The sequence below is a fragment of the Brassica rapa genome, chromosome A06, assembly GCF_000309985.2.
Source record: "Brassica rapa cultivar Chiifu-401-42 chromosome A06, CAAS_Brap_v3.01, whole genome shotgun sequence".
NCBI classification, from domain to species: Eukaryota; Viridiplantae; Streptophyta; class Magnoliopsida; order Brassicales; family Brassicaceae; genus Brassica; species Brassica rapa.
The window spans coordinates 8101047-8127601 of NC_024800.2; the positions used below are offsets into that span (position 1 = coordinate 8101047).

General features: G+C 34.6%; 7 protein-coding genes across 7 annotated transcripts; 5 read left to right on the forward strand and 2 right to left on the reverse strand.

The window, feature by feature from the left end:
- Positions 1–1351: 1351 nt before the first annotated feature.
- LOC103872757 lies at positions 1352–2542 on the forward strand. The gene is made up of 4 exons (XM_009151193.2): positions 1352–1512; positions 1675–1781; positions 1918–1979; positions 2085–2542. The coding sequence occupies exons 1-4, from the start codon at positions 1461–1463 to the stop codon at positions 2197–2199; spliced, it is 336 nt and encodes a 111-aa protein (XP_009149441.1). The 5' UTR covers positions 1352–1460; the 3' UTR covers positions 2200–2542.
- Positions 2543–5800: 3258 nt separating this feature from the next.
- Positions 5801–8083, forward strand: LOC103872762 (isoflavone reductase homolog P3). The gene is made up of 5 exons (XM_009151196.3): positions 5801–6089; positions 6793–6927; positions 7180–7423; positions 7511–7714; positions 7809–8083. Exons 1-5 carry the CDS (start codon positions 5913–5915, stop codon positions 7973–7975), a joined length of 927 nt encoding a protein of 308 aa, XP_009149444.1. The 5' UTR covers positions 5801–5912; the 3' UTR covers positions 7976–8083.
- On the reverse strand, positions 8057–9185 carry LOC103872760 (glutathione S-transferase DHAR1, mitochondrial). The gene is made up of 3 exons (XM_009151195.2): positions 8965–9185; positions 8783–8873; positions 8057–8688 (listed from the first exon to the last, which is right to left on the reverse strand). The coding sequence occupies exons 1-3, from the start codon at positions 9020–9022 to the stop codon at positions 8196–8198; spliced, it is 642 nt and encodes a 213-aa protein (XP_009149443.1). The 5' UTR covers positions 9023–9185; the 3' UTR covers positions 8057–8195.
- A 254-nt stretch (positions 9186–9439) lies between these two features.
- On the forward strand, positions 9440–11927 carry LOC103872759 (gamma carbonic anhydrase 1, mitochondrial). The gene is given in 8 exon segments (XM_033273318.1): positions 9440–9739; positions 9949–10099; positions 10287–10412; positions 10517–10566; positions 10568–10675; positions 11151–11199; positions 11202–11328; positions 11330–11927. Coding segments are annotated over 7 exon segments (567 nt in total). The 5' UTR covers positions 9440–9739; positions 9949–10065; the 3' UTR covers positions 11403–11927.
- Positions 11928–12371: 444 nt separating this feature from the next.
- LOC103872763 (uncharacterized sugar kinase slr0537) lies at positions 12372–14553 on the forward strand. The gene is made up of 8 exons (XM_009151197.3): positions 12372–12636; positions 12732–12980; positions 13080–13151; positions 13235–13273; positions 13379–13486; positions 13603–13700; positions 13781–13892; positions 14068–14553. Exons 1-8 carry the CDS (start codon positions 12493–12495, stop codon positions 14314–14316), a joined length of 1071 nt encoding a protein of 356 aa, XP_009149445.1. The 5' UTR covers positions 12372–12492; the 3' UTR covers positions 14317–14553.
- A 235-nt stretch (positions 14554–14788) lies between these two features.
- On the forward strand, positions 14789–22458 carry LOC103872932. Its single transcript, XM_009151369.3, has 2 exons — positions 14789–18912; positions 19559–22458. The coding sequence occupies exon 2, from the start codon at positions 20189–20191 to the stop codon at positions 21206–21208; it is 1020 nt and encodes a 339-aa protein (XP_009149617.1). The 5' UTR covers positions 14789–18912; positions 19559–20188; the 3' UTR covers positions 21209–22458.
- On the reverse strand, positions 22272–25134 carry LOC103872765 (jasmonate O-methyltransferase). The gene is made up of 4 exons (XM_009151199.3): positions 24961–25134; positions 24366–24800; positions 23374–23664; positions 22272–22813 (listed from the first exon to the last, which is right to left on the reverse strand). Exons 1-4 carry the CDS (start codon positions 25033–25035, stop codon positions 22436–22438), a joined length of 1179 nt encoding a protein of 392 aa, XP_009149447.1. The 5' UTR covers positions 25036–25134; the 3' UTR covers positions 22272–22435.
- Positions 25135–26555: the final 1421 nt, after the last annotated feature.

Here is a 26555-nt window from a genome sequence, read left to right on the forward strand (position 1 = left end):
AGTATGTTTAATCAACAAATAACATGTTACAAAACCCACATTATCGTCTAACAACATTTTTATGTTTTTTCCTATCAAACTCGTGTTAAAAGAATCGTGTTAAAAGAAGAGAACCTTCTCCAAGTTTTATTTTCATTTTTCTTTGAAAACTTTTACGATTTTTACAGCTAAGTTTTTATTTTTTTCGTTACCCATAACACATAGAACATAAGTAGTATATTAGTATGAAAATTTCGTGAAAAAATCGTACCAATTTTCGTCAAAATAACCTCCAAAATACGCCAATGGAGCTTGAAGGGGAAGAAGAATTCGCAGGTGGTTGGAAAAAATGGAGCAGGATCTGAAAAAAGGGAACAGATGGACACCTGTGGGAAGGAGAGAGGTAGATGGAGTGTGGGGTCGCTTGTTAGGTGTCCATTAATTATGGACTTTATGTGGGAGGATGAGGGGTCCGCTTTCTATTTTTAAAATTAGAAAGTAAGGTGTGGGGTCCGTGTTTTATTTTTAAAATTAGAAAGTAAGGTGTAAGGTCAGCAAGAAATAGATAATAATATAATATCTGAGGGTAATAAAGAGAAGAGAAATATGGTAGGATAGTTAGAAAAGAAGTGGGGTATTGAGAATACAAAATTTCCAACTGGGTCAATATAGATTACTTTCCTGTTCCTGGATCCACTTAGATCATTTTGAAAATTTCAAGGAGATGATAATGTCCATGTAAGATGTGTCTGCCACGCATCGTACACGTGTCAGCTAATTCCTGCTCTTCTTAAGTCAGAAAACCATTAACGACGACAGTATTCGATTGTTTATTTCATGTTTAGTTGTTGAATTTGTTCAAATAATCTGTTCCGGATTGAATTTTCCACTTCAAATAATTTCCGAGGTTATCACATTGACATGGATCGTTCTATCCTAAAAGACAAAACTGCGACATCATGTTTAGTGTTTTGTATCTTCGTTATAACAAATTCTGTTTTAAAGAAATATATCGGATTCGAATGAAAATAGGATAATATCTAACATTCATACCGTCAAAAGGGATATATATATATATATATATATATAAGTTAATAAATCGTCAATACGATACGAGATAGACAAGATAAGCTGGTTATAAACTCAATAACGTCGGTGGGAAGCATGCTAAAATATCTCTCTGCAATTTTCAATAGTTTAATCAAAACAATTACCTAAATCAGTGGGCGCTTAACTGTAGTTTCCAATAGCCGAACAAAAAAAATAGTATGATGGGATTGATTCTTTCTTAAATTATATGAATTTGGACCAAAGTAAAATAATAATAAAAAACAAACTTAATATCCTTTGGGATAAGAATTATCTAGATGACTTGCACACTTGCATGGAGCACTATATATAGAAAAATGTTAACACACAACTCCAGCATATCTAGTGATCAAAGAAACTTTAAAGCATACTGGGAAAAAGACTAAGAGCAAATGGGTTCTTTAATGTCAGGATGGGACTCTCCAACAAAGGATCCCAACTCAGGTAATCAAATATAACCATGTATGTATACACATACGACTCATAAATGGTCATGCGTCGGTACATGGATTATATCATATATCCATCATCTATATGATACTTTGCACACAAATTTTAGACATGGTCATCTTTTTCCGAAATAATGATGAAACTGAAAATTTACAGTGAGAAGGTGCAAGTCACTAACAAGAGAAGAAATCGACACTTTCTGGAAGACAAAGAAGAAGACTGAAGAGGAACATGTTCAGGCCGTTTCCAACTTGGTAGTTCAGGTCAGGACCAAACTGTTTATTTATTCAAGTTTTAATTCAGCCCCCAAAGAAGAATATTCGTCAGTGCTCTTTAGTAATTGACTTGATAAATTACCAAAAAAAAAATCTAAAAAGAAGCCTTCAAATTTGTTCACAGGAAGTTGCGGAAAGTCAGGGGATAGAGGACCCTTATGAAAACCAAAGCAAGACGACTGGATGGTAATATGCATACTTTGATACTATCTAGCCATCTAGGTTAATTGAAGTCAATCTTATAACTTTGGACATTGTAAAATATTTAGCTGAATTGATGTGTGTTGTTAGGTGGAAAAGAAGCAACTGGGCGTTCTTGAATGAGCCGAGGGAGGAAGAGGGTCGACCCAACAATTACGTTCCGCAGTTCCAAGTAGCTCACATCGCCAAAATCGCGGGCCAGTAACAGCGCTAGAGTCACCGGCTAATCACAAGTCATCTCGGTGAATTGTGATTTAAGTTTTCTTTGTGATGATTTAATTTCTGGGAAGTCACATGTTATGTATGATATGGTGGTTACTTTAATGTGTTGGCCTTATTAGTGATCCGAATGTGAGTATAGATCATGTAACAGTGGTGTGGGATTTTATCTTTTTTTATATGTACCATGTATATATTTTTGGTTGTGTGGGAAGGAAGTGTCATCTCACAATGTGAGATATCTACATATTTTGATATCATTTTATGAGCAGGCTGCACGGGTGCGTGGCCATCTTTTGGTAGTACTGAAATGGACTCTTTTTATGTTATTACCTATTTCATGACTCGTAATCGAACCATTTATCAACAGTCTATTATAACAAGTCTTGTGGTATTTGAAGAGGGTTGTGTAAATGGTCTTTTTGGCAGTGTTTTGAAAACCTGATAGAATCGGTCTGGTTTAAAATTTGGATTAAAGAAAAAAAATTTTGTATTAAAGAAAAACAGGTGGTAAACAGGTGGTAAACAGGTGGTAAACAGGTGATCAACATATAACTAATGTTTTTTTTTAATTTTATTAAAATTTATATTTCACAATCAATATTTAATTTTACTATTTTTATTACTTTTTTAATTTTATTTTTAAAGAAAAAAATGTTAAAATATTTTTTTGATTTTTATATTCTGTTTTCATTTTGATATATTCATAAAATTTAAGATTTTTAATTTATTTTTTATCATTTTTATTTGATATAGTATTTACTTGTTAGCTTTACATATAACTAAACTTACGTTATAACTAAAAATGTTCTCTCTCCTTTTCCTCTGTTCTCTATCTAAAAATCTTTCACAGGGGAAAAGTGATGAGATGAATCTTTTTATTCTCGCCGGTGGTGTTCCGGTTTTGACTCCGGCGTCGCATCTGCCCCTTCGATGGTCGTCCAGCTTCTGCCTCCGGTGCTCTCCCTTCCTTGTCGGTGATGAGCATCCGGCTTCCGACTCCGCATCACATCTTTCACTCGGGAGTGTTTGAGCGGTGTGACGTTTTTGTTTTTCGTGTTTGGTGGCTTGAGTTTGGTTAAGCTCTTGATTTGGTTGGCGTTCTCCCAAGCTCAGGTGGTTAAGATGGATGCTGAATCTCCTATACTTCCAATACAATCGTTGGAGGTGGTTTTTCAGTGTCGTGGTTAAGTTCTCGGTTGTTTCCGGTGGTCAAGTTCTTTGGATGGTCCGGTGATGACTTCAAGTCGTCGAATTCTGGTGGAGGCTCCTGTTTTCGGTGTGATTACAGTGGAGGTTCCGGCGGCAATTTCGAGAAATCCGGTGTTATTAGATCGATTGCATGCTTATGAAGCTTCTATCTGATGAAGCGAGGTCCTTTGGTTATCCTTGTTGGATTTGATCTCTCGGGTTTGATGATCCAGTGATTTGAGCGTTTGTTGCTTGGGATCATAGTCTCTCCGGTGAATCGGAGCTTCGATGACGATCTCTGACTTGGCAGTAGTAAGCGGTGGATTCTCGTATCAAGGGCATGTGTTTTCTCCTCGCTTCGCGATCGTACGCGTGTCCTCGAGCTTCCGTGTGGTCGATTAGTTTTTTCTATTTTGGGCCTAGTTTGGGCTCCAGGTTGTACAATGTTTTATCTTTTGGTTGGACTTGTTGTATGCCTCCTTTTTCTTGTTCTGGGTTTTGAAAATCCCTTATATACTAAAGCGCAAGTCGCACGATGAATCAGAAATTGCCATGTGTAAAAACTTTAAAAGAACAAAAAAAATAATTGCCACATGGAAAATTTTCTAAAAGCAATAAAAAACAATTTCGTTTAAAGAAAATATTAAATGCAAAAAAATAAAAAAATAAAGCTGTTTTGTTTCTTAAACTGTTTCTATTTGTTTTTAATATAGAATAAAAATCTACATCAAATAAAATCCCTTTTATTTCTCACACTACACCATCACGATCTTTGGAACTGTTGATCTTTCTGAGATTTTACTCACTATGGTATAAATTCAAATTTATCTTTACGTACATTCATTGCAGTTTCCTAAATTCTCATGATTCCACTTACTCTCTCTCTAAGTCTGAAGAAATTGCAATTTTAACTAGATAGATGGATTGGTTTCCGACGAGAGTACAATTCTGAATGGATATAATCTCTGGCTAAGCAGTTGAACAGCAATAGTTTTCGAGATAAGTTCTTTTCAAAGAATACAAAAAACCCAGAATTTCTTTGGCGAAGGTTGCAGAAAAGTTGACGATGAAAGTTGAAACCCAGGTTAGTAAGACTTCGTCACTCATATCATAATTTGTGTAATGTTTTTTTTTTGCTAAACTGGTAATTTGTGTAATGTTAATTTGTTCATGAACCTTTTTTCTTCTATGCTCTCACCTACTTATAGTTTTATTTTTTTTTATCAAACACCTACTTATAGTTTCTATTTCATTTCTTTTGTTGTTCTAGATATTGGGAAATCTACGTATTTTGATGCAGTATCGTGATACAAAAGGTGGAATAAATTAATTCACAATTTACTGAAATATGTTTTTTTTTTGGTGGTGACAATTCAATAATGAAAGTACAAAGCTCATCTTAATGCACACTTAGTTAGGAGTAACAAGGCCCCTGATAAATTTGAGAAGCACCAGAAGAAAAATTTAATGTGGTTCTTATTAAAAAAAAAATAAGTAATCTGGTGTAAAATATGTGACTTAAAAACTTAGGTGGAGAAGAAACAAAAGAAGGACCTATATCTGCTATTCAGATCAAGACCTTAGCCTCAAGTTCGTCTTCCATATTCATAATCTTATAAAACGTGGCTACATTAGTTTGGTATACTTTTGAATCAATATACCCGTTTGCGTTTTTATCTCATTATGTAATGTTAGCAATTTTTTATAGCAAAAATAAAAACTTCTTAGTAAATATATCACTGAAAATGAAGAAAGACAAAAAAACATAAGAGATGAACAGAAAGACTACAAGAAGTAATGACATCAATAGTCTGAACAAATTATTAACTTTCAAAATAACATTTTTTACATCAATAACATATTTATTGTAAATTATATATATTATATAATTTTAAAATTAGTAAATAATAATGCCCGGTGCGTAGCACGGGAGACATACTAGTAATAAGATAAAAGTACAGCGAAAAAAAAAAAACTAAACTTATGTTATTGTTTATTATCTAATTAACAAAATAGAATATAGAAAATATTACATCTAAAATTATATTTTAGATCTATATTAGCATAAATATATACATATATATTTATTTATTTTTAAACAGAAAATTCGGTTCGATCGGTTGAATCGATATCTAAACCACTAAACCAATAGATATATTAGTAATTCAAATTACTGGTTAACCAGTAGTTATATCGAGTCGACCGGTCGGGTCCGATTTTAAAAATATGCTTTTTGGTAGATCCTCCGTGAGGATCTTAATTTTTAAAACCACTTTGTTTTGAAAAAAACGTTATTCATTGGGAAAAATGAAAGCCAACTACCACTAAAGGCAATTTGAGGTCAAAATAAGGCAGCTCAAACAAGGACAGGGTACATAGGTAACTTCACGCTAAATCCTCGTGAAACGATTACAATAAATCTGCGTCGTCGGTTCGCTCTCTTCATTATTCACTCAAGTCTCCGAAACTCAAAATTCAACGGAAAACAAGTAGAAGAAGAGAGAAGAGATGACGAGCAAGATTCTCGTGATCGGGGCGACGGGTTACATAGGAAAAGTCTTCGTGGAGGGAAGCGTTAAGTCTGGCCATGCCACTTTCGCTCTGGTCAGAGAATCCTCTCTCACCGATCCCGTTAAGGCCGAACTAGTCCAGAGTTTCAAAGATCTTGGCGTCACCATTCTCTACGTACGTTGACTATTAAACCCCTTCTCCTACGTTTGTTTTAAAAATCTATTTTTTTTAAAAAAAATTCATTTCTGGTTTTTCCAATCTAGAAAGGTTTACGTGTTTCCAGCCATGATTCAATGTTTATTGAATTCTGTATGCCTTTTTCGTGTGAACACTCTCAGGTTGTCCTTTAAGTTTGGTATCAGCGGTTTAGATGATCTTTTCTAATTATAACGATTAGATTTTAAGCACAATAGTGCCAAACGTGTTAGGGCATCTCCAATGCAACACTAAAATTTACTCTATATTTCACTCTAAAATAGAGTAACTCTATTATAGAGTTGAATTTGCTCCAATGGTTCACTCTATAATTGAGTTACTCTATAATATTTAGAGTGAAAAAATAAGATTACTCTATATTTCACTCTATTATAGAGTAACTCTATTATAGAGTGAACCATTGGAGCAAATTCAACTCTATAATAGAGTTACTCTGTTTTAGCGTGAAATATAGAGTAAATTTTAGTGTAGCATTGTAGATGGTCTTAACGCATTCACAGTTAGTGTTTGGAAAACGCCTTGAATCACGTCTGTATAAAACCACATTGACCTGCTTTCTCTTTTACGCTGCTCTTATTCTAAGCTTGCATAAATATGTTGTTGTTTTTTAAAATAATATTTGTTGATTAGAGTCCGCTGATTCTGTTGTAATAACAAACAGGGAAGTTTAAACGAGAAAGAGAGCTTGGTCAAAGCGATCAAACAAGTAGATGTCGTGATTTCTGCCCTTGGTCGAACTCAGATTCTAGATCAGGTCAATATCATCGACGCCATCAAAGAAGCTGGAAATGTCAAGGTTCGTTTTTCAACATACATTTTTGAATTAACAGGAGGTTGTGGCTTGAGGATCTATGTCTCTAGATCCGAACCATGTAATATTAGTTTTGTCCGAATGTCACTCAATCTTGTGACTTTTAGACATAGTTTTTTTTTGAAGTTGAGCTAAACGACACTTGGTTATAGACATATGCATTACATCCATACTTTTTCTGACATGATCAAGAAGATGTTTCAATAGATTTTCAGAAAGATTTTTATTTTCTTGCAGAGATTCTTACCTTCGGAATTTGGCAACGACGTGGACCGTACGGTGGCCATCGAGCCTGCGCTATCGGAATTCATCATGAAAGCTCAGATACGGCGTGCCATAGAAGCCGCGGAGATACCTTATACATATGTTGTCACAGGTTGCTTTGCTGGCTTTTTCATACCTAGTTTGGGCCAATGCCACTTGCGATTCAGAACCCCTCCTACTGACAAAGTTTTCATCTACGAAAGTGGCGATGCTAAAGGTACTCGATACACCCACTTATCGTTACGCTCAGTTCAGTTACTTGTTCAGCGTTGTGATTCTTTTCTCTCTCTCTCTTTGTTGCTAGCTATTATCAACACTGAAGAAGACATTGTTGCGTATACAATGAAAGCTGTTGATGACCCGAGAACACTTAACAAGATTCTCTACGTCCATCCACCCAAGAACATTGTCTCTCAGAACGATATGGTCAGCTTGTGGGAGGGAAAGATCGGTAAGACTCTGGAGAAGACTTATGTTTCAGAGGAAGAACTTCTCAAAAGCATCCAAGGTTGATCACTTTTACCATGTAAACCGTTTTTGATATCTGATACTAATCAGTCAAAAAGTATTTCTAAAAGTTTCTTTCTTTTTTCTTGGTGCAGAGGCTCAGCATCCAATGGACTTTGTGATGGGTTTGATCCACGCAGTACTTGTGCAAGGTGATCTCACCTCCTTCACTATAGATCCTTCTGTTGGAGTGGAGGCTTCCGAGCTTTACCCCGATGTCAAGTACACCAGCGTGGATGAGTTTCTCAACCAGTTTGTTTGAGAACAAACAACATCCTTTATGAGTTACATGTACTATTTCAATAATCTGAGATACGATTCATTCGAATTTTAGACGCTAATATTATCTCAAAAGAGGCTTATTATTTGATTGATACAATAACAAAACATAACCGGTCCAGGAACATTATTTTACTGATAGAGTAGATAAGACATTGAACCACATCATCATCACACAGAAACAGATGAAACTAGTAGTAGTTTTAGGGGTTAACCTTGTGTTCCCATCCTGCAATCACATACCTCTCCTCAGTCTTTGTTTTCTCAAACGAGTCAAGAGAGAACAAAGCCTTCATGTAGCCATGAACATGTGGCAAGCTCTCGGGAACAGACCAGCTTTTGTAGTGGCCAAGAGCCACCTTGAGATGGTAAAGCTTCGGTGCTAAGCTTAGATCCACGGCGCTGACTTTCCCTCCGGCGATGAAAGGACCGTCATGAGTCTTGAGATGAGTCTCCAGAGCTTCAAGCTCATCAAGCAAGGCCTTCTCGGATCCGTCGCTGGAGTCTTTGCTCTTCAAGAAAGTCACGAAAGTACCGAAGATTTTGGATCCAACGGAGGCGAACTCAGGAGGAGTCTTGAGAGATGGCTCAGGATACTTCTCCTCGAGGATGCCGGTGATGACGTCAGAATCAGACACCCACTTGTCGTCGTTCTTGAGGACTGGTACTTTCCCTTCAGGACTAATGGCTAAGAACCTGTATCATATATAAACCAAAGCCAGCTTCTTGTCAATGAGTAGAACAAGCTAAGATCGAATCTAAGGTTTTGGGGTGAGAGAAAGAAACTGACCATTGAGGTTTGTCGGAGATGTTGATCAGATGCATTTTGTAGGGAAGATTCTTCTCCTCGAGGGTGAGAAGAACCCGTTGGCTGAAAGGGCCTGCAACGACAAATCATGTATTATAAATTTTTACATTTAAAGATCAGAAACTGATATTAAAAAAGAGCTAGAGAGAGAGAAGGGAAGTTACAGTCGCCGAGAGCATCAGGGGCACCAACGGCGGCTTTCACGCAGACTTCGAGAGCCATCTTTTGACTATTTTATTTATTTATGGAGCGATGGAATAATCATCGAGTTAAGCAGTGCTCTTTTAAATAGAGTCCTCACTCACACACACACTCTCTCTTTTTAGTGGTTCAACCAAACCAGTGGTCCATTATTGCCGAAGCTTTGAGAAGGACAATGTTATCTTTTCCACGTGTTGTGCGTGGCAAGAAAGACCATTCGAAGTTTTGTACTGTGTCGGTAAGGTTGTCACTCACGGTTTTAGCACAAATGTTAACTTACCGACAACACTAATGCAAACACACAAATTAAACTACTAATTTGTGATTCAGATTTTTTACTAATTGAATGATCATCATATAGGATGCATCAATGGGTCAGAGGGAATATTCCGGTTTAGCGTAACTATTAGGCGTTGATCACTTTCTTAAGACCTTAATCCGGTTAAATCAAGAAAATTATCCATTTGGTTAAGTTTTTCATTTTAATTTATTTGGTTCAGTTAGATATAGCGGTTTGATTAAACCAGAATAAACCAAATCTAATTGTCATTGTCTCAGTGGATTCGCCGCTCCGGAGTGCTCCTCCTTCACTCCCACCATCTTCGTCTTCGTCACCGAGTCCTTGCCTGTTAACTCTAGGCAGAGCATTTTAATCCGTCTGATTTTGGATCCGTGAGACAGGTGTCAAGCTCTCGATCACCTCGGATGTCGCAGGCAGCAATTGCTTCCGAGAACAGCGTAAGCTTCATTGTATCTATAAGTTTTCACTCCAATTTCAAATTCGTAACGAAAAAAGAACCGTCGCTTAGGTTACTTAGCTCTGCTGATTAGGTTAGAGATCTGGAATTGATGTATCGTGATTGTAGACTTGAATAGCAGAAGGGATGAACTGATCAACTTTTATAGGATTGTGTTTGTTCATATGTAATTGTGGCTTTTCTCTGTAGTATCCAGGCATTGATGAATGTATTTGATAAGGCTCCGATTCTGGATAAGGAAGCTTTTGTAACCGTCATATTGGAAGAGGATCATCTACATCTTCTCCTGATGAAACGTTTGAGTATATGATATTGATTTTTTTTTGGATCACTAGTGTGTGTAAGTATGAGTTATTTCGTTTTTCATTAGTTTATATGGTTTTGGAATTAGATTGTCCTTTTGTACACAATGCTGTTATATGTCACTCAACATTGATATTGACTGCATGGTTAAGCCTATTACTTCTTACCAAGAAACAGTGAACTAATCTACAGTCTAAACTTGCTCTCTTTTTTTTTCTGCGCAGGGGATGTGAATACAGTCAGTGTTGGATCAGGAACTAATATTCAGGACAACTCACTTGTGCATGTGGCAAAATCATACTTAATCGGTAAAGTTCCTCCAACCATCATCGGGGACAATGTAATCATTGGTTAGTGGGAATCTCTTGCTGTTTGTTTTGTAGTGTCTGATATTCATGCATATTCGCCAATCATTAGGGTTATTGTTTTAAACTATACATATATATAATAACAGGTCATAGTGCTTTGTTACATGGATGTACTGTTGAGGATGAGGCCTTTATCAAGGATGGGTGCGACACTTCTTGACGGTGTGGTCGTTGAAAAGCATGACATGGTTGCTGCTGGTGCGTGCTTGTTCGACAAAACACTAGAATTCCTTCCTTCTGGAGAGGTATACTCTTGCCTAAACCATTTGCATTATCTCAAGACCCATAACCCCATTTGTGCTGACATACTTCTATTGCTACTTAGACAGCATAGGCTATATCTTTGAAAATGGCGTTTCTTTTTATGTTAATCATCTCTAATTCTGAGGTTATCAAAGATTATTTGCGAAGTTGAAATGCCGTCTTAGCCTATGAATTCTTCTTCTCTGTCTAGATAAAACATAATTTATCCACCTTTCAGATGAAGTAATAGAAGTTTAACTTTCATTTAAAAGACTTATTATGACTATGGTCAATTACGTTAAAGTGCATTGTAAACAATCAGTAATGCTCTTCTGTTTACGGTTTACCAAATTACCAGCATGTGAATACAAAAGGGTGTTTGTATCTCATCTCGACCAATTCAACTCCTTCAACAGCCATATTTACTGACACGTTTAACATTCCTTTTTATCGTATTGGTTTATAATGATTCAGAAGATATGGGGAGGAAACCCAGTAAAGTTCCTCAGGAAGCTTGAGGAAACTGATTTTTTTTACCCAAGTCAGCTGAAAACTACCCAAACCTGGCGAAGGCTCACGCTGCAGAGAATGCAAAGCCACTAAATGCGATCGAGTTCGAGAAGGGTCAAAAAGACGAGGAGTATGACGCGATGCTCTCCACCAGAGCTTAAACTCTCTGACAACATAGAGCCTGATAAAGAAGCCAAGCGTTATTCAAATGTGAACTGATTTTTCTGTGGTATGCTTTCTGATCGAAACCTTAATAGTATGAGATGTCTGAAGAAGATTGTGTTTCCGCCTCTGGTCTGAATAATGGCAGGTAGAGTACATTAGACTGAAATTATATGCTTTTGGAGAAGCGTTTTCTCAACTTTTCTTCATGGTTTTTTAGGGAATAGTCTTGTCAGGAGGACAAACTTTGGATGCTAATACTTTGAAATTAGGAATCATATGAAACGTGAGGAGTGAACAATAATAGAGTGATGCATGTGCTGATTCATGTGCGCCTATGTTGCTATGAAGAATAAAAGATCCAACCCTTGATATATTTTATATAATTTCAACAAATTATTAGTGGGGTTGATAGTATGGGTACCGTGAATCACGCTTGCTTGGTCGTCTTTTTATTTTATTTGTGTGAATAAAATCAAATCTTGTATCGTGTATCTTCTATTATGATTCGTTTCTTTCTTCTTGTCAAACCGTATTTCTTTTGTTGAAATTTATCTTTTGTTAATATTTGTGTTTGATTTCCATTTTAAGTTGCAGTTTCTGCAGGAATCAGAAACAATAAAACTTTCGGCCACTAGATTGTAATTATGTGTATAAACTTGGTTTCACTTTCCATGATTGTTTTGCGTACGTACAAAGTGCTAAAGGTAGTATGATGAGTCTGAATACAATATCATAAGCAAAAGAAAACCATAGGTTGCATATGAGAACAATTAAAGAGAAAAAAGTAAATAAAAAATGAAGCAAAATTGTTATATTGCTCTTCTTATATGCGGCGCCAAATGCGATGCACACTCAACGACACGAGTGAGAATCATTCAGGGAAGGGAAACAAATCAAGAAAGAAAGAAAAAAAAGAGTTATCTATTGACTGTAATATTATTATGGGCCCTATAACTATATGATTATATGAGGGATAATTTGGTAAAATAGCACATATCTGCTTCATCCTCGTCTCCACCACCGAGTATATAAACTAAGACGTTAGCCAAGCAAAAATATCGGGCAAGGCTGGCTGCACAATAACAGATACACAAACAAAAGATAAAGAGAGAGAGAGAGAGAGAGAGAAAGAGATCTCTGGAGAATGGTAGCTGAGGCCTTGCCCAATAGCCACGAAGCTCCTCCAGTGGTACTTGGACTCCAACCAGCAGCTCTTATCGATAACGTCGCTCCCGTCGATTGGTCCTTGCTCGATCAAATTCCCGGTGATCGTGGTGGCTCCATTCCCGTAAGCTCTCATGGTTTAGGGATCGGAATCTGGATTCGAAATTGTGTTTCTTTATTATCAGTGCCTGTTTTGAAGGGGACACTCTGTTTTTTTAGGTGCAAAAGGATGAGTTAGAGCACATACTGAAAGAGCTTGATACACATGTTACCGCGGCTCCGTTGAAGAAGATGGCTGGAGGAAGTGTGGCTAATACTGTTCGAGGATTGAGTGTTGGCTTCGGTGTAGCCACGGGGATCATCGGGGCTTATGGAGACGATGAACAAGGGCAGTTGTTTGTGAGCAATATGGGCTTCAGTGGTGTTAGTATCTCAAGGTTGAGGAAGAAGAAGGGTTCTACTGGGCAGGTTTATTTTTTTGCTTAACTGTGGAGTTGTTCTTCTTTTTTCATTTTGGAAAGAGTTGGTTTTGATATTTTCCTTAACTGGTTTTTATTTATTTTATAGTGTGTTTGCTTGGTTGATGACTCTGGTAATCGTACAATGCGACCATGTCTCTCCAGTGCTGTCAAGATTCAGGTTTGTCTATTTTCTATTTTTGAGGAATTTATTGTTTTAGTGAGGGAGATAGGATGGTTAAAACTAATTCTCTTTTCTTTCAGGCTGATGAATTAAGTAAAGATGATTTCACTGGCTCTAAGGTTAATAGCTAGCTCCCTCTATTCTTTCTTTGTCAATAGCAAGCATTGTAAATTTGTGGAGTTTTGTTTAAGATAATGATGTTGATGTTTTTTGCTCTGTTACAGTGGTTGGTCTTAAGATATGCAGTTCTTAACTTAGAAGTAATTAAAGCAGCTATTGGATTTGCCAAGCAAGAAGGTCTTTCTGTTTCTTTGGATTTAGCTAGTTTTGAGGTAACCAACCATAATTTCCCCCATTTGAGATTTGATCTGTGACTTTACAAATCATTAAGCATTTGAGATTTTCTCGTTTTGAATTAAAAATGATATAAACATTCTTGTGTGATTAGATGGTCCGGAACTATAGATCAGAGCTGAGACAGCTTCTGGAGTCTGGTAACATAGATCTTTGCTTTGCTAACGAGGATGAAGCAGCTGAGCTGCTAAGGTAATCCGATGTTTATCTATCCCCTGCAGAGATCTACTCTGGTTTTTGTACACTCTGACGCTCTAGGTTGTGAGTTTCAGGGGCGAAGAAGAAGCGGGCCCGGAGGCTGCTCTTGAGTTCCTAAGCAGGCATTGCAATTGGGCTGTGGTAACTTTAGGGTCTAAAGGATGCATTGCAAAACATGATAAGGAGGTTTGTCTTTTACTGAAAAATAAAACTCAGTAACTTGTAAAGTAGCTTTACATTTCACTTGAGTTAGCTCTTTTTCTTGCTTGTGACGAAATTTTTGCCATACAAAGCCATAGTTCAAACTGTGATATAAAAGTTAGAACCTTTGCTGTTTAATCTCATTTCATAACTTGAACAGGTGGTACAAGTACCAGCCATAGGTGAGACGATAGCAACTGATGCCACTGGAGCAGGTGACTTATTCGCAAGCGGGTTTCTGTATGGATTGATAAAGGGATTGCCTTTGGAGGAATGTTGCAAAATGGGATCATGCAGTGGGGGATCAGTCATCCGTGCTCTTGGAGGAGAAGTAACCCCAGAGAACTGGCAGTGGATGCACAAACAGTTGCAGCTGAAGAGCTTACCTGTTCCTGACATTCGCAACTGATGATCAACAGAAGATTCTTGGATGTCATCTGGCTTTCAAATTTCAAGTGATTGCGCCTTAAAAGGGGTCCGTTTCATATTTGAACGGCTCTTAAGCTTTACCTTCTTCACAGAGAACCTATCTTTCAGCATGCATTGTATCTTTACTGAAGTCTCACTTTAATTCAGTTACACAATTGGTTGTTTCCAAGTTCATACGGAAAAGAGTGAAAGGGCTTTATAAGTGTTTAGGGTTTAAGTTCTTTTGTGTGGCTCACAAGGATCAATTTTGGGCGAAAGGAAGCATGAAAACAGAGAAATGTTAATTAGTCCATTTAGCTGATAAATAAATGTCACAGTGTGAATCTATAAATTTGACATGATTGAGACACTAATTAGTCTTCGAGGAATAGGTTAATCCTATAAAAGCCTAGTTAGTCCTTAGAGGCGAAACATGGCAGCATAAACCGTAACCTTCGTTAACGGGTAGAGCTATAATCTGATTGAAATTGTAGCAATCACTAGTGCAAGGTCGGTCGACTGGTGACAAAATAGGAGGGATAAAGATGTTATAGTAATTTACGAGTTCTAAAGAGTGGTTAATCATGTATGATACAATTCGAAATTCAAAAAGTAGATTGCATGTTTGTGAACCAGCGTCGGTCCGGTGGTGACAAAATAGAACCAAATTGATAACCGAATTGAATAATGAAAAAAGTGGCTCAATTTACATAAATAAAATTATATTCCTTCTGATTTACCAAGCTATGATGGTCTGATAATAATTTAAAAGAATTTAGAGATATTTTAAAAATGATAATAGCCTTTCTAATTTACTTATTAGTTTTAGATTTATCTTACAGATACTTAACTCAACAACTTTTTTACTTATAGAAACATAAATATCCATTATTTATACATATTAGTAAGAATATAAAATATATATTTAAGGATTGATTGGGAAGTTTTTAAATTCTAGCATTTTCCATCATTTTCTTGTAAGATCCACTGAAGTTTTCTCAAAATCACTAACACGTTTTGGTTATACAGTGATACAAAATGAAATCTCTAATATCAAATAAGTTTACTAAACCAAAAACCAAATATCATGTGACAGTTTTAGTAAATTTTAGAACAAAATAACAAATAAACTCTCCGTTTTTTTGGAGATTAGAAGATCAAAATAGGATGCTCGCAGTTGGGAGTGTCTTTTTCTATTCTACTCAGAGTGGAAAAGTCGTGGAAGAGGCAGGAGTCATCTTCATTGTCTCTTCGGGGTCCGTTGTATTTGAACAATACCTGCCCAAACGGTTAAAACAAATAAGAACAAGATATAAAAAGTGATAGAGAAGCGGAAGCTAAGAGATCAAGGATTCGACAAGAACTCGATGAGAACTCGCAGAATCGAAGGAAGCTTGTTGTAGTTGATACTCTCAACGCAAACAAGGGGAACTTTGATGATGACGATACTCTCGACAAGATCAAAGAAAGCTAGAGTACTCCTGTAAGTGCTTTGATAAGCTCTGATTGCAATTGCAAATTATATTCAATAAACGTATCCCTTTACAAAGAAGAAAGCTCAATATATAAACTACGTAACTAGATCCTAATCTCAAAAGGATTGATGATTATCCAAACATAAATAAAATAAAGAAAATGAAAACAACACTCTTAAGTCGGCTAAGGCCTTAATGATACGTACGGCCCAAGCATCCAATGATCCGCTACATCAAAAAGTTTATTTTATTACTTATGAAAGAAATCTTACCAGAAATCAAATTAAGTATAGCTATAGAGAATTAATAAAATAAAGAGCCGGCAGATATGAAAATTAGAAAGAAAAAGATTTAATCAATGATAGAGGGAATGAGGAATTGTTGAGAACAGATAATTATCATGAATTTTCAAGACTTATGGTGGTTTTATGAAGCTGTACCAATCACTACAATTCCTTTAAGGGTCAAATCGTTAATGGATAGAACTTACACTTATAGAGAGTTGTTCTTAGAGATCACCTTTACTGAAACTTAAAATATCTAATCTATTAAAACTAAAATACAAATTAAAATTAACCATCGTTTCACCTTTGATATTACAAGTTTATGCTACTGGCCTAAACCATGATTAATAACATTAAACCACCTCTATTTAATTGATTTATTTAACTATTTCTTATTTCTTCCTTTAGCCAATCATAACTCTTTTAGAATTTGGAAACACACCAAAAACAAATCTATCCTCATGCCTTATATTGCTTCATTAACCTATGTACGAAAAACCTAAACCATAGAATTATCATAAATTTAGTCAACAAAAATTCAACACGAATTGAACATGACACATAGTCCTCAGATAAAAAAAAACTCTTAAAGTTTGCAAAAATCATATGCTTATTCTCCCGATTAGATATTAATATAAAAAATTAATAACAAACTCTTTATCATGTTAAGATTTTTTTTTATATCACTAAATAAAATGCCATGTCGGTTTGTATAGATTTCTAAATCTTGAATAAGAATCTGGTTTTTTTTGTGAAAAAATTCATGCCAAACCATATACTGAAACTAAAGTTTGTTAACGATGATTATTATATTTGAAGTGTTATACTCAATCAATTATAGAAACCTACAATCAAGGACATTTGAAATATAATTCCTATTTTTAGGTATGAAATTAACCAAATTGTATCAATCTTACTAACAGAATCTCCACATTCCTTTCAATTTTTAAAATGTAATTTATTGAACCACATAAGAATATTCATATTTTAACAACATCCTAATTATTCGAACTAATTTATAATAACAAAGCTAAATCTCTTATCATAACTAATAGATATAAATATTATTTTTTCTAATATGTATTCTTCACTAACTATATGTTAATATATTTTAGTGTTTAAGTTTTTAAAATAAAATATAAAAAATGTGAAAAATCTGAATATTCAGCTTTTAATGCAAAAACATAAACGAAAAGAGATTATGATCAATTAGTTAGACTATTTAATGTTTACATATCATATATTATACATTAAATTATAGGATAATTAATATAAGAAATAAAATACCAGTCCTTTTCTAATAGACTAATACTACCACATAAACAGAAAATATTTAAAAACATATTTTACAAACTATAGAATATTTGAGAACGATATTTGATACACATTAAATTACAATATAATCTATAATATAAAATTAAAAGAAAATGATATTCCTTCTTTAATACTACCGTTATTTAGACAAAAAAATTGACTTCATATTAAATTATTTGTTCTTTACTAACCATATATGATTTACATTTAATTGTAGGTCAGTCGATAAAGGAAATTAACAATATTGAATATTCCTATTATAATACTATCACATAAATGAAAATATCAATTGTTGAATTAAATTTATTTTTTACAAACCATATTTCTAAGAGAAATTTTTTGGGATAGCATCTTTTAAGTTTTTGTTACAAAATAGTCTTCAATGAAGAAAATACCCAAAATAAGTTTTATTGAAGGGTTAACTAATCTAGACTTAAGGTTTAGAGTTAAGGAGTTGAGTTTTGGGGATAGAGTTTCAAATTTTAAAAAATAAATATTAAAATTTTCAAAATAAAAAAGCTATTTTAGTTATTTTCTTTCTTGAGGACTATTTTTGTGACAAAAACTTAAAAATGTTACTCGTGAGAATTGCCATGTATGTAATACATTTCATTATAAAATAAAAGTATGAATATTCCTTGATCCGCCATAAAGAAAAAATAGAATATAACCTATAAAATGGTTTGAAAGATCTTTACTTAGACTAATCTTTTTCAACAACTACTTACTCATACCATATATATATAGCATCATTCATACGGTTTTTTTAAATCTATTCATATTCACCAAAACAAATAAAACATAAACAAATAAAATATATTCATCGACTTCACTTTTTTATTAAAGATGTAAAACCACTTAAAACTGAATGAAGAGTTTAAGTGAAATTGTTTATTTCTAGAAACAAAACACCAACTACGAAGAAAAATCACTTGAATTTTCTTAGAAGATGAATAAGCAAGTCCTAATTTTTTTTTACACAATTCTTAAAATGTATCTTTTTATATAATAGTACTGTATTTAATTTTGTGTCCAGAAGGTTAAATTCCATGCTTATGCAAGGAGAAAATATATGTTTAGACCAACAAACCTTCAATATAGAATGTAACACTTTCAAGCTTTTGTGCAGATAGCAACTTCCATATAAAGTGACAATTTGAAACAATAAACTAAATTATTGTATTCACACGATAGAATTTTTTAAAATGTAATAATATACAATTAGTTATATGAAAAATGTTAAAATATATATCACCAATTATAAAAAGTAAATATTTATTTTTGGAAAGGGTTAAGAATTTAACCGGTGTGAGATATTACATTGTTCGGGGAACTCTAGATAAAGAAAACAAACACCCACACGGACGTGTAATACAAAAAAAAACTATGATACATATTATTAATTGATGCAGAAGAAAATTTTACTTATTAGGAAAGATTAAAAAAACTCGATTAATTGATAAATGTAAAATATAGACGAATCTATATAGAAGATGTTCATCTTGTATGATAAGTTCGTTCTTAGTTTCCTCCTACGTTGCACGGAAGCTTCATCGGACGTACGCTTCCCGCTTCGGAACCGGAATCGGAATCGGAACCTTGTGGAAGCTTACGGAATCTCGCTTCCAAAACGCTTCTAAAATATTCTCTTTAAAAATACGTTGGAAGCTTACGATTCCGTTTTGGAATCACGCTTCCATTCTTTAAAAAAAAAACACAATGTCTTATATCAATAAAAATATAAAATTTTAATTTTAATTTATATCAAATCCAAATTTTAATAGCATTGAATAGATTGAATAGAAATATAAAACAATTAAAATTAATACTATAAATTATCTTTATGCATTGAGATATTTATTAAAGATAAACCATATATTCAAATATATTATGTCAACAAATTATAAAGTAATAAAAATAATTAATATAATAATTTAATTTATGTGTATTTTACAGTTTTAATACGAAATCATATAATTATTATAAATATAAATGATTTATTTTAAATTTAAATCATATAATTTTTAGTTCTAGATTTTTTAAAAATTCTTATATATATATACATACGCTTCCAATACGTACCCGCTTCCTAATTTTTTTAAAAATCTCGCTTCTACGCTTTCATACGCTTCCGCTTCCACGTACCCGCTCCCGTTTCCATGTAACATAGGTTTCCTCTACTTGACGGCGAGGTTTATGCACTTCATATATGCTAACCAACGTCCTCCAGGCTCCATCTACAGATAATTGATGCTCTTCAACTGTACGTATACTATATGCACTTTTTGACAGTTAGTAGAAATCACTTTTATAGAAACTCAAAATATATTATTATTATGTGTGATACAAAAAAAAACTATGATACATATTATTACTTGATGCAAAAGAAAATTTAACTTAAGAAAGACTAAAAGAAAAACTCGATTGATAAATGTAAAATATCCATACCCGAATCTATATAGGAGTATTACTTAAGTAAGATTCATTAAATAAATTTTGGGGGTCTTTCATATCGAAAACTTGCTATATCCATTCGATATGCTTTCTATAAAAGGAACACTAGTTTCAAGTGACCGTACCTGTCTCACGATCAGTGCATCTCTTTTCTCCGACACAATATTTTCGTCTCCCATAGAAAATTGTAACATTTCCTTCATTAATTCTCCCACTTTCCCTTTCAAGTTCCCCTAGAAAAATTATCATATATCTTCACTTTTCCGTTTTGTTTTCCCGGAACCCTAGATTTATTTCACATATATACGCCCTAATCAAGCTCACGATCCAATATAACTAACAAACAATGGAGGCAGAGAACGATGAGGCCACTAAGGGACATGACAATACGTTTAGCTTACATAGTATTTTATTCATCGTCCAAGTCTCAGCCGGCCTAGCCTTCGCTGGTTACTGCGGTTACCCGGCGATTGTAAATGTACTTGAAGGATTCATACTTTGGTTCGATTGGTTCCGTTTGGTTCTAAGAAACCTTTTCTTCATTTTTATCATCCTTAACGCTCTCATCGCCTCCATATACTTTACTTTCCTCAAAGCCACCGAGAAAAAGAAACCGAGTCTCCGTGATGAATATATCACCGCCGTACCATCCGACGTCCGCTCTTCGCCGGAGCAGTCTTTTTCCCCGATGGAGGTTGGAGATTATGGTGGTGGTGGTGGTGGACATTATAATAACTCTTGTTACCCGGAGAGTGTGCAGCAGTTTCAAGCGGTTAATACGGTTGTGGAGAGCAGCTGTTGCGAACGAGTGGTGATGGAGACGAACTCCAAGAGTTACAAGAGGATGATGAGCTCGGAGAAGAAGATGAAGAAGACGAGGTCGTCGACGACGACGGTGGAGTATCATCAAAGGATGGAATCGGAGAGAGTGATGAAAACGGCGTCGTGCAGGTCGTCGCGGGACATGATGGATGAGTTGAGCAACGAGGAGTTTCGTATGACGATTGAGACTTTTCTCATGGAGAAGAAGATGATATATCACTGGCAAAACGGCGTCGTTGATCACCGGCAAAACGGTGGCCCTCAGCTGCAATACGGCGACGCTGACCAGTGTCACAACGGTGTTCCTCAATTGCAAAACGGCGTCCCTTATCACTGGAAATACGGTTTCCCTCAGTTTCAAAACGGCGCCGTTCACCAGTGGCAAAACGGTTTCCCTCAGTTGCAAAACGGAGGCGTTCACCAGTGGCAAAACGGTTATCCTCAGTTGCAAGGGCAGCCTGATAACGATGAGACTGGTCGTAGGCTCGTGGGTGGTTCTGGCTCTACTAGTAGTCATGGTCCGCACTTGGCTATTTTGGATTAGAGCGAGGCGACTATGTAGAAGTAACAAGAAAATTATTCTGAATTTGATTCTCTTATATCTTTGGAAATTTTGAATTTTTCGAGACTTTTATAGTTTTTTATTGTAGTTTATGTTTCAAATTTTAATTTTGGTTGTTTTTTATGGCCAGTAATTAATGATGTATTACTAATACAAATGATGCTCCTATAAATTTCTGTCACACCGAATGAAAGGTTGGCACTTTTTGACATAAAAACTCATTAACTGGACGTTCCATATAATATAGTCGTTATACAAATAAGATGCAAGCGAGCAAGAATGTGAAGACAATTTGAGTAAAAAACAATGTTTAGCAAAAATGTGTGCCACTCTATTTGCGTCTTGAAGGATCCTCATACTCTGTTTGGAGGATGCCACTTATTGACTAGTTAGGGGTCAAAATGGTTATATAATATTTTGTTTACTCAGCACGCCAGCCAAATTGCTCCATCTATTTTGTTTTCAAAGTTCAAACTAGCCACTATATATTTTGCTAATGGATACCGTTTGAAAGATTAAGCCATCAGTACTGTGAAAATTTTAAAATTAATCATGTTCGTTATTATCAAAAAAATTTGAATCTTTTTCATAGTTGATTCGATGCATGAATATAAAAAGGATAGAGCATACGCTTAAATTTAACAATGGACATATATATCAGTTATTTAAAATATATGGTTCCACTAATTAGCTTGAGTAGTATTAGAGCATCTATGGACAAGTCTCTCAAAGTTTGTCTTCATATTATTTTATTAATAAGTTAGATAAATAACTAAATTTCAAAAATTAAACTAAATTTCAGTGGATACAAGATGGACAAAATAGCTTTGCAGTTTCTAAAAAATATTGAAAAGTCTCTTAAAAAAGAAGGTTTTTCTTTGTCTTCTTCTCTCTTACTTTTTTTTTCTTTTTTTTTACTGTCTTTTTTATTATTTTATCTAGATAGAAACTCATCTAAAAGAGCATCATTGACGCATGTTCTTAAAAACTTAAACGACGAACTAAGTTTATTTTTCTGACAAACATATGTTAAAACATATGCTTTTAAAAAAAAATCACACATTTTTTATTCTTGAAGCAAATGACATTACATATAATTCATTAAATAAAAGGTACTAAATCATGTCATTGTAGGTCCAAATACATGTAAAAAGCCTAGGTTTTTTTTTTGACTAACAAAAAAAAAAAGCCTAGGTTATAACATGATGATCAACTCATTCTCACGAGCGAAACAATAATAAGAGCGTACCGAGGGGAGCTTACGTACAAGTATTCCCCCACTATCTTTGCGTACCTTTCAAAAAGTTCGTCCATCACGTTTTGACCAAATGTAGGTTCAAGCATCGGCTCTACCACGGCTCGTATTGTCTTAGCCACTCGTCGTCCACTAGCTAGGGATTCGGACTTGGAGCGTACTATGTCATAGCTCTTCTCGCTGATACTCTCACCTTCCCAGTCAACTGGACTTATATCAAGTCGATCAATCGAAAAAGAACCTTCTTTCTCTATCGCTATTTTCAACTCTTCGGAGCTCGCAGCATAGTAAGGAGCGTTAAAAGCATCGATATTCTCTTCTTCAATGATACCCTTTAGATGAAGAACATAAAAGGAACCTTTTAGAAATGAGTTATTGAGTATTATGTGTTGATCCAATAATCTTAAAGGTTGGCTATTAGCCTATTATCATTCGTCCAAGAATCCAAGATCTTGTTGGAGCAGACCCAAGATATACATTAGTTTGATCAAATATCTAAAAAGTTTAGGAACTAATCTTGAATGGGCTTTGAGAAAAATTCAGGGTACATAATTGAGATATAAAGTGATTTTCGTCATCAGTCTAGATTTCTAGTATAGTTTGGATGTATTTTGTTATATTTGCTACTGTTTGGCACTACCAAACAAAACGTATATGGTATCAAAACTGTGTATATGATATATATCAGTTGACATAAATTGGCTAAACTGAAACATTTGAGACTACTCACAAATTTGGAAAAGCACACATGGGGCCACATTACCAGGATAACTTAACTGGTCAAGTAACGTGCCACGGTCAGATCCCTATAGAGTAATATGGGCCATATATATCTAAAAGACTAGATACATGTTGGTTATAATTATATGTAAACATATTTGCAACACCATACCTCATTGGCCATGGACATAAGCGCTTGAGCTAGGAGCTCCCACTGAAAGCAAGCTTCTTCGGTTGTAGGATCCGTTGAGCTTCTACCAAGAAACGATAAAACCATTCGGCCTCCAGGAACCAACTCCTCGGATCGCGATCTCAGAAACGCCGAGAAATCGGTTTGGAACTGAAGAGCATAGGCCTTTTGTGCACTCTCAGGACTTGTCTTCGATATGTATATCTTCCCCCTGTTGTCTAGATTAGTTGTTAAGACCACCCCATCTTCGTTGTTCATCTCACCACATGGAACCTTGTATATGGATGATAATTTCATTTGTTAGCCTGTACCGATGACCATAGTGTAATATTTATAAGAAATGAAACAGTGATTTTCTAGTGTGCTGTGTGATGTGTCATATGTGATCAACCACTAGGTTTTTCCGTAATTTTTTTATTTTTTTGGTTTCTCGAATAAGAAAGATTCCCACGCACTAGATTTCTCTTAATAAAAGGTATATTAGTTGCGTAAATATTTTCCCGGTGCTGTATCGTGAAAGCTGTTTCTTACTATAGATATTTATTAAATAGAATAGTTAATTGTAACTACAATTATCCATTCTTAATACTCTTTCATTTTTGCAAATAATGTGATTTTGACACTTTTCATACAAATTAATAAAATGGTCGAAATGTATTTATATATTATATTTGAAATAAAAATATTTATTTATAAGATCAATATATTTTGTAATTAATATTAAACTTAAAATAAATATGAATGGAATAGAAATCCTAAAATAACACCCTCTGTGTAACAAAAAAGTGGCAAAATGATTATCTTGTGGAAAAGAGAGTAGTATATTAGATTTAAGTATTTAACAATTCAATGTTCAGAATGTAAGTTGGCAAATGGCATTAATTTTTTTTTGAAGAAACTAGTTATTTAACACATACTCGTAAATATCATATATATTCATAAGTAAAATTCGCATAGAGAAACAGAAACCACACCTGAGACAGCCAGTGTAAACTAGACGAAGAATGAACAAAGTGAAGGCTCCTGCGAGGAAACAAACGCCCGTAGAAAGATCCAGGAACCGCCGACACAAAACACGGTCCTCCTCCCCGCTGAAAACCTAAAGCCGCCTTATTACTATTTTCTTTCTTCTTAAGCCGGTCGTAAAAATCTGGCAAAGACGCAAATATGTAGTTGAAGTCATTGCTAGGAAGGTCGTTGAGAGAGACTCTTAGCTCAGGGACAGGACGGTGGAGGTCAGGACACAAGTTTTGGATTGTGTCTACGATATTGGAGATGGACAATAGACTGTTGGGACCGGAGGAGCAGCCTAAGTCGGCGATCCCAAAGCTCGAAATTTCAGAACTGCTCATCATTAGCTTCTTCAAGGTCTCGTCCAATACTCTTCTGCCTTGAGATATTATGTTGCTCTGCGAGTTACATAAACATTGTCCACATGTGTTGTTAAAATTTTTGGTCTAGAACCAAAATAAATATATAAATATAGATGGATTTTGATATGACAATATATACTCTACATATATAGTGTACACATGACTACTATGAATATTTTTTATATAAAACTTCAACCTGAGCGGTGGAGTTTTTGGCATAACTTGTTTCACCGTTTCCTTTGTTCATGTGGAGAATTCGCATTACTTCCATTTCTCTCTCTAGATCTATGTCTCTTTCTAAGGCAGAAGGTTAATGAAGATAATAAGTGATGTTGGCTCGGTATATATAAGGCAATAGGGTAAGTGTGGTAAGAGAGCAGTTCTATAACAGCCACAACCACATGCATCTTATGTACGTTGAGTTTATCTCTTAATAGTGTTCTCTTCTTACGAATATCCTTTAAATGAAAAATTGTTCAAGGTGATTTGAAAGCATGTGCGGTTACAAGTCATTCTAGATTAAAAGAAATTAGTAATATAATATAATTTTATTTATTATTCCTAGTTATATACTTTTCAGGTGATTTAGAATATATTCACTCCAATATTCATTCATTCAGATTAAAGTTGCTACGTTTGGATACGGTACGGTTAAACTTGGTTGTTGTTATGTTTTGGGATAATATGGATGAAATCAAATACTTCACTTTTAATTAATGGTACGTGAACGAAAAGGAAAACTAAATTGTATTGAAAAAAACTATTCAATCTTGTGTTAGTTTGGTTAAAGGATAGATTCTTATTAACCACATGTGATTTCATAGACATACTATACCGGAAAAAGATCGTATACATTTTTAATCCGTATGCACAGGTAAGAAGTACGTACGTAGCGAGAACAATGGCCAAAAACAACTTCATTGGTGCCCTCTTATGGAATTTATGAAAACAATAAGGCAAAAAGATAAATATAATATTTAAGCAAAAAAAAAAAGATAAATATAATATTAATTGGGTCTTTTGAAAATTAAGAAACACCCACTCAAGGAAATTGGTCTTTTTAGGTTGGGTTCACTTATTTGTTCTTCTCTTACTCTTACGTACAAGTACATATATAATAGTGATCGATAATAATAATTAAGGGACCTAATCTTTGTGTGTTGTGTTCCTTAGTATACATATTAATTGTACGGTAATCTACTAGGTACTCTTGATATAAATATCAATCTAATAACCCAAGTCGAATGTAAAATCATGTAATTTTGTATCGGCCGAATTGTGGAGAAAATATAAGAAATGAAGGATATTTTCAATTTACACGGTCGATGGTGTTAAAAGTGAAAAGTTTTCATAACCTTAAGGAAAACTGAATTAGATGAGAGTCATTTTTAATGTTCAAATATATACCCAAGAACATATGCGTGAAGCATAACAAAAAGTGCTCTATTTGGTATATTTTGGTTATGGAAACGTTTTGTATTTGTTAGGTCTACAAAATTTAAAGACTTTTCTATTATCGATGAATTGTTAGGTAGGACTGATTAATAATATTAACTAAGTTCCAAAACAATATATTTCGAGTAATAGTGTATTAACAGACAATTATAAACTACAGTTAACTGATTGATTTCAAGTTTTTAACTGACGGCCCTGAGGATTTGTCTAGATCGACTGCATGCTACAGTTAAACTTATATTGTATTATTAAAATCGGTTTTGTCTTTTCGAGTATTTAAGGCAGGCAAGAAAAAACCAGTTTAGTTCACTTCACATGTCTTTTGTCTTGTATGTG

What these genes read in the sequence shown, in the direction of transcription:
- LOC103872763 (XM_009151197.3), top strand. Translation starts at nt 12,493, where the DNA reads ATGGTAGCTGAGGCCTTGCCCAATAGCCACGAAGCTCCTCCAGTGGTA. An exon ending in ATGATTTCACTGGCTCTAAG is followed by an intron (nt 13,274 to 13,378) that starts GTTAATAGCTAG and finishes GCTCTGTTACAG; the next exon opens with TGGTTGGTCTTAAGATATGC. An exon ending in TTGCAAAACATGATAAGGAG is followed by an intron (nt 13,893 to 14,067) that starts GTTTGTCTTTTA and finishes TAACTTGAACAG; the next exon opens with GTGGTACAAGTACCAGCCAT.
- LOC103872932 (XM_009151369.3), top strand. Translation starts at nt 20,189, where the DNA reads ATGGAGGCAGAGAACGATGAGGCCACTAAGGGACATGACAATACGTTT.
- LOC103872765 (XM_009151199.3), bottom strand. Translation starts at nt 25,035, where the DNA reads ATGGAAGTAATGCGAATTCTCCACATGAACAAAGGAAACGGTGAAACA. An exon ending in CCAAAAACTCCACCGCTCAG is followed by an intron (nt 24,801 to 24,960) that starts GTTGAAGTTTTA and finishes TGTAACTCGCAG; the next exon opens with AGCAACATAATATCTCAAGG. An exon ending in TTATGTCCATGGCCAATGAG is followed by an intron (nt 22,814 to 23,373) that starts GTATGGTGTTGC and finishes CTTCATCTAAAG; the next exon opens with GGTATCATTGAAGAAGAGAA.
- LOC103872760 (XM_009151195.2), bottom strand. Translation starts at nt 9,022, where the DNA reads ATGGCTCTCGAAGTCTGCGTGAAAGCCGCCGTTGGTGCCCCTGATGCT. An exon ending in CCCTGATGCTCTCGGCGACT is followed by an intron (nt 8,874 to 8,964) that starts GTAACTTCCCTT and finishes TTGTCGTTGCAG; the next exon opens with GCCCTTTCAGCCAACGGGTT. An exon ending in ATCTCCGACAAACCTCAATG is followed by an intron (nt 8,689 to 8,782) that starts GTCAGTTTCTTT and finishes TATATGATACAG; the next exon opens with GTTCTTAGCCATTAGTCCTG.
- LOC103872762 (XM_009151196.3), top strand. Translation starts at nt 5,913, where the DNA reads ATGACGAGCAAGATTCTCGTGATCGGGGCGACGGGTTACATAGGAAAA. An exon ending in TTGGCGTCACCATTCTCTAC is followed by an intron (nt 6,090 to 6,792) that starts GTACGTTGACTA and finishes AATAACAAACAG; the next exon opens with GGAAGTTTAAACGAGAAAGA. An exon ending in CGAAAGTGGCGATGCTAAAG is followed by an intron (nt 7,424 to 7,510) that starts GTACTCGATACA and finishes CTTTGTTGCTAG; the next exon opens with CTATTATCAACACTGAAGAA.
- LOC103872757 (XM_009151193.2), top strand. Translation starts at nt 1,461, where the DNA reads ATGGGTTCTTTAATGTCAGGATGGGACTCTCCAACAAAGGATCCCAAC. An exon ending in AACAAAGGATCCCAACTCAG is followed by an intron (nt 1,513 to 1,674) that starts GTAATCAAATAT and finishes GAAAATTTACAG; the next exon opens with TGAGAAGGTGCAAGTCACTA. An exon ending in CAAAGCAAGACGACTGGATG is followed by an intron (nt 1,980 to 2,084) that starts GTAATATGCATA and finishes GTGTGTTGTTAG; the next exon opens with GTGGAAAAGAAGCAACTGGG.